We start from the raw sequence: 6,255 nt of genomic DNA on the forward strand, positions 1-6,255 counted from the left end.
ATCCTGAGAGACTTATGAACATATGAGCAATATATTCAGTCGAAATATGCAAAGTGGTGTTCTTAAAAGAAATGACAACACACTCACTTAACACTGTGACCCTATATGGCAGGTTATCAGATTTCAACCAGCTAATTCTTGAGTAATACCCAGCCAGTTCAGTGGCAATTAAAATAGCATGCCTCTAAAGTACTTCAGAAATGCTTTCACAACATTTCTTCAACATTATGTCACTCAGTGGTTCCTGGCATTATGCAGAATGAAAATGAAATAAATCTTTGTCAAAGCGACTTTAACATGACTTTATCCCAAAAACATTAACGAGTTAGTGAATGCGTCTCAATAGCGACAACATAAATGTGACTACATATTGTTTAAACTGCTGAGACAATCTTTTACAAAAAAATTATTCACAAGTGAATCCAAAACTAATCTCTTTGAGGCAATGAAATAAATGTGTGGTGGCCTGGAAAAACCTGTCGAATGTCAGCGTGGTTCACTTCTGGAACACACCCAAAAAATTATCAAGCCAAAAAAATGATCTTTTTACCAAGGCAGATAAATAGATATTTTACCTTATATACTGCATATATCCACTAAAAAAATTACATTTAAGCTCTTAAGCTTTTTTGACTACAAAGATCATAAAAGGTTGAGGGTCAAGTTTAACTAGCATTTCTCACATGATAAATATGATTCATCTCAAATAGCTTTGTACCATAAAAATCCTCAAAAAAAAACCCAAAAAAAACATATGGCTAATGAATTTAGTTTGTAAGCAGATATCAGGTATTAAATAGTCTATTATGCACTTATTCACTCTGTACAGGTGACAGCGGGGAAAGAATTTAAACAACCTAATAAAAGAATAAGAGAGATTAGACGAGTCAAGAGGTGGCAATGACGCTGGTGTTTAAATGCCACAAATGACTTTAGATTGTAAAGTCTGATAACGATACAGGTCAAAATAATAACTCATTTCCCTTTGTAAACTTAGACAATATGTCCAGCTGTAACTGAAACGACAGGTTTATATTAAGGAGCTGATCCTTGTCGTAGTAGCAACTCCTTCCCATCGACGTAATCAAAGAATAAAAAGAAACTGCTTAACAAAGGTATTTCACGAAGATGAACGTATTATCTGTGATAATCGAAGATGAACGTATTATCTGTGATTATCGGTGAAGCTTTCCGTAAATACACGCTTACTTAACATTTAAAGAAGTAACCTTAGGTGTCAGTGATGTTGTAACAACCAGTTTTCCACCATGGGGAAGTCAACGCGATAAGCTACGATTTATTTCTTATTTAATGGCAGAAAAAAAAGTGGCTGGTGAAAAAAATTGGACTATTTTCAACTTTGTGATGACAACAATCCTGGTCTTTGCATCACACCACCCCAGCGTTGATTATTTTCCTATAACCAGTATGTCCCGGTGTGATTTATTTAAATGTGCCATCTTTCAGTAAGACATCTTAATTCTCTCATTCTCCCATTTTTACTTCCACAGGAAACCAGAGTTTTCCCCTCAATGTTACAACTTCACTTCTGTTTGATTCTCATACAAAAAGGAAACAGCAGAAATGAAAGGAATAGTGGGTAAATAAATGAAACAAAAAAAAGAAACTGTCCAAACTTGACAATGCGGAAAGGTTTCTCAGGACAATCTAAGAAATAAAATGGACCACACAGACATCCACAAATAGCATGTGTACAAGTGTCATACGCACTGCGGTACAGCAGACAGGAAACACTGCGAAAGACCTGAAACACATTTCCTTAAAATTAGGTCAGGGTCTGTACTGAAAGGGAGTGGACTACTGTTTTATGGAAAAGATGCTGACAAGTAGATGGGTGTCAACTGAAATATCAAACTAATGGGTTCTCACTGAAAGCTGTCCACGTCCAGTTTACCCGCTTAGCACAGCTAGCTAAACCCCATAGCAGCCGGTATACGCTACCGACTTCGTATTTACTGTTTAACGACGACTTGAAGTGGTTACTGTTTACAAACAGACTGATTACATATCACACCGAACTCCATTATCAAAGCAAATCCTAAAAAAACAAAGTTCCAACTGCTGCTCATCTTTAGTCAGCTAGAAAACCACCCCAAACCAACAGAGCCGCTAAGCAACCGATAGCTGGCTAGTTTGCTAGTTTCGTGTTTACATTCTTTGTACCACGTAAACTGACATTCTAACGAACCAAATACAATTGTTTCTAATTAGTTTTATTCTCAACACAAGGCAGACGACATATCTAGATGTTTATGTTCAAACTGACAACATATACGGTTTATGGTGCTCGTACACCGGACACGACGTAAACAAAAAGCCCAACAAAGCCACGAAACACAAACAGGACGATTATTTAGCTACAAGTGAGCGATGTGTTGTCAGTGAAGGATACTGTGTTGGAGGAGGCTGCTGGGCGAGCGGCGGTCCCGGCAGCGGCACTGAGGCTAGCGGAGTCCGCAGCTGAGAGGAGTTAGTCGGCCCGGGTCCGGCAGCGGCTGGAGCGGCTGACTTCGGAACCGCTTTCTGCGGCAAACTCATTGCAAAATAAAAAAAAAAATAATAATAGTAATCAAAGGCGACTATTTACAGAAATATCTAGCTCCGTAGACCGGCAGCTGAAAAAATAACGCGTATAAAACGTAGCTAGCTGGCGAGTTGAGCCAGCAGTGGGCCTCAACGACCGAGTTGCCGGTGGCGGAAAAGCTAGTTCAGAAAGCTAAGCTAGCTAGTAGCAAGTAGCAAGCTAACGTTAGCTAGCTAGCGCTTATTGGGGTTTGTCTTCATTGCTGAAGGTAGGGGGGTTGTTCCCCCTCCCCGCTCGGGGTGTCCGAGGATCCAGCTCGTCTCTGCTTGCCAGGGCGATCTTGACGACGTGCCCTTTCTTAAATTAAGAATAGCCGATCTTTAGAAGTGCTATTTCACGAGTAACTCTCTACTGAGCAGGATGACTTCGATCAACATGGCGATGTGGCCGCCTCCAGCCAGTCCTACAGGACTGACGTTTCGGCTTACATCGGGGATTTCCGGCAACTTTCGGAAATCGGGATTTAAAGTGGCGATCGAAAGAGTAAACAAAAGCGCGTGATATCATACATAACGTCTGAAAATATTACACCGGTGTTAGTTTCCAGCGGATTTAACACCCTGTTTATACGGGACTGTGTTATTTCTGACGTGTTTTCTCACAGAAGCTCGTCTCTGAGCTGATCTAACAGCTCCATGATCTAACAGCGACACTTTGTGTCAGTTATTCATCGTTGCATTTCATGTTTCTCAATAACAAACAGGTTTAAGTTACAAAATCTTATGCACATTGTTTACCTGTGTAACTGGTGACCAGCTAACTTCCCCAGCTGTTTTTTTCCAGGGGGGTAAATACTTTTACACAAGGCGTATCTTGTATTATTTAGAATCTTATCTTACCTAATTACTAATACTTTAATCTCAGATTTATTGATTTATTGATTCATTTTGTAACTAATAGGCTCACAATTGTATATTAAGCTTGTGATAAAATGTTTATTACATGATCATGGTGTTGATTTTTTACAGTAATGCACTATTTCTGACAACACGCAGTATCTCTGATTTTCACACTAATATTCCAATGTTTACAAACGCTTTGACATAGAAGACTGGTTAGTGAGATTTCCATTATATTTATATATTATATTTCAACTTGGATTTCTATATTATTGGATTCTAATTTGCATAAATGTTGCTAGTAAAAATACACATAGAAAACAGATAAACATTACATATATAAAAATACATAATACTACCATAAACATATATAAATCTTACCACAATTTATTACAATTGGTGATTGTGCATACTAATTTTTACCACACAAAGACAGATTCCATACAGATATACAAAATGCTTTTTTTTTTTTTACTAAACATTAAAAATTGTTTTACTAAAAAGAAGTAGAATGTATGGAGAGAGAGAGAGAGAGAGAGAGAATCTTGAAGTACTCGCATGATACTGAGTCATGTTCAGCAACCAGTGCAAGCAGCAAATCCACAGATCTCACAAATATCATTATTCCTGGAGAGACATGCTACAGGTAAAACATAAAAAAAGTGTTCAGTTTAAAGTAGTTATTTTAGAGGATAAGAAAGAACATAATATCAATGAATACAGACTGCTGGACACAAGAGTTTATCATGTACACTCAGTGGCAACACCTCAAGTCAAGTCAAGTCAAGAAGCTTTTTATTGTCATTTTAACCAAATATAGCTGTTTGCAGTACACAGTGAAATGAGACGTTTCTCCAGGACCATAGAGCTTCATAAAACAAAGACAGAGCTAAGGACTTAGTAAGTAAATCCTAGCCACATAAAGTGCATCTGTGCAACCTGGTGCAAACAGTACAGGACAAGACAAACAAGACAGACAAGACAGTGCAGGACAAAAAACAATGCAAACAAAAAATTACAAGACAATACAAAAAAGATAATACACAAAAGAGAATAAACAGAAAGAGCGCCGGCCAGTGTAAATACTGTATGTTCAACAATATTGTGTACAGTAATACTATAATGAACACAGTTTCATAGCAGCCGGTCCCTGAGATAATGTAAAGAATTGTGCAAAACAGCAAACGACTGAAATAGATTTCTAGCTATTCTCATGCCTTATTGTGCTGTTGTCACATGATTGACATTAAATAAATACATGAATGTCTGGTGTGTTAAATATATCTATATTTTTGTATCTTGTTTTGTGAATTTTAAATTATTTCCATACTGATGTTGGTTGGAACCCAAACTATTTGATTCTTTTCTATTCCATTCTATTGCTTACCGAGACTGGAGAAATGAACTTGTGCATTTTTGCTTTGGCACAGAGGCTGAAATTCCCCAGGGAGGAGTGGGTTTTCACAAACTGCGCTGAACACACTCAACAGATTGGTCTGTTTGGAGGATTCTCCATTAGCCAGGATGTCCCAAAACTTTTTTACTGATTCGAGTGAGAATGAAAATCCTCCTTCCTGAATAAAAACAGAATAATCATAGTCAATTCTATTGGTGTAACCGGAGCAATCTGACCCCAAATTGCAAAATATGTTTAAAGTGTTTTGTTAAAAATGATAAAATGGTCATAAGCTTAAATTTAGATGCAGTTCTACACACACTGTGGAGTCAAGCACCACACTCTACACACATACACACACACACACACACACACACACACACAATTTCTGCTCAAAATACTGAACTGTTCTGATCTGAACTGTTTTCCTAGAAGGACATTGTCATTCTCTGTGAATTAGTACCATTATTAATCTACTGTATTCTATTAGTACGTCTATATAATATTATCATTGATTTCTATTAGATTTTCTAGTTGCAGGTAGTAATTTAACAGGTCTAGCTCAGTCACAATAGTATCAAAGCAACTCTTTTCCCCTTAAATGAGACACTATTCAGCTATATAGCTGCACTTAATTCTGTCTCACTTCTTAAGATCATAGAAAAATACTAAATATAACGATAAACACACTTACATGAACAATCACCGCATCTGAGATTAGGCCAAAGGCCAAAATCAGGAGAACGACTGGAAAGACCTTCATCTTCAGCTGAGCCCTGGGCAAAATTGTACTGTCTTCTAACCTTGTTGTACATCTTGCCTTTCCTTTTAAAACACAACTTCAAAGGTAATCCGAGCAATTTATCATCTCCACCCTGTGGTTATGTTAGTTATTAAACTGCAGGTTGATTGGCACAGTAGTGATGAAAAAAGTTTTATTACTGTGCGTAACAGTGCATAGACAAACAATTCAGGGTCACAGCTGTATTTCAGAAGCTTTCAGTGAGAAACACTTTTTTAAAGTATTTATTAAAGAAAAAACACCTTCTATACATTTACACTGGTGTAGCTAGATGTGTATTTACTGATTCTTTTTATAAATCAGCTATTATTTATAGACATTTTTACATATTTACATATTATTATTATTATTATTATTATTATTATTATTATTATTATTATTATTATTATATAATCAAACTTTTGTATCTTTAATTTTTTTTTTTTTTTTTAGTTGAAAGATTTATTTTTAGTTTATTCCAAGAATAAATTACCAGGTTGTGAGTTTGTCCTGACTGTTTTAGTCTCTAGAAATCTTCAGTTTGTTATTTAACATTAACATACAGTACACTGTTTGTTATGGTAGTAGATTGTTACTGATTATTTATATAGGAGTTCATTCTTGATTAAGGCAG

General features: G+C 36.4%; 2 protein-coding genes across 3 annotated transcripts in view; both read right to left on the bottom strand.

Annotated features, from left to right (window-relative positions):
* Positions 1-3,392, bottom strand: part of eif4g3b (eukaryotic translation initiation factor 4 gamma, 3b) — a 38,294-nt gene extending 34,902 nt beyond the window's left edge. For both annotated transcript variants that reach the window (XM_060893626.1, XM_060893624.1), the window contains exon 1: positions 2,414-3,392. In XM_060893626.1, the coding sequence (XP_060749609.1) occupies positions 2,414-2,559 (146 nt within the window). In that variant the 5' untranslated portion in view covers positions 2,560-3,392. The remainder of the gene's footprint in view (positions 1-2,413) is intronic.
* A 134-nt stretch (positions 3,393-3,526) lies between these two features.
* LOC132861931 (guanylin-like) lies at positions 3,527-5,679 on the bottom strand. Its single transcript, XM_060893634.1, has 3 exons — positions 5,535-5,679; positions 4,832-5,018; positions 3,527-4,084 (listed from the first exon to the last, which is right to left on the bottom strand). The coding sequence occupies exons 1-3, from the start codon at positions 5,601-5,603 to the stop codon at positions 4,020-4,022; spliced, it is 321 nt and encodes a 106-aa protein (XP_060749617.1). The 5' UTR covers positions 5,604-5,679; the 3' UTR covers positions 3,527-4,019.
* Between the last annotated feature and the right edge of the window lie 576 nt (positions 5,680-6,255).

Source organism: Tachysurus vachellii, chromosome 19 (assembly GCF_030014155.1).
Source record: "Tachysurus vachellii isolate PV-2020 chromosome 19, HZAU_Pvac_v1, whole genome shotgun sequence".
In the NCBI taxonomy this organism is placed as follows: domain Eukaryota; kingdom Metazoa; phylum Chordata; class Actinopteri; order Siluriformes; family Bagridae; genus Tachysurus; species Tachysurus vachellii.

What these genes read in the sequence shown, in the direction of transcription:
- LOC132861931 (XM_060893634.1), bottom strand. Translation starts at nt 5,603, where the DNA reads ATGAAGGTCTTTCCAGTCGTTCTCCTGATTTTGGCCTTTGGCCTAATC. An exon ending in CAGATGCGGTGATTGTTCAT is followed by an intron (nt 5,019 to 5,534) that starts GTAAGTGTGTTT and finishes GTTTTTATTCAG; the next exon opens with GAAGGAGGATTTTCATTCTC. An exon ending in AGTTCATTTCTCCAGTCTCG is followed by an intron (nt 4,085 to 4,831) that starts GTAAGCAATAGA and finishes TTTTACCTGTAG; the next exon opens with CATGTCTCTCCAGGAATAAT.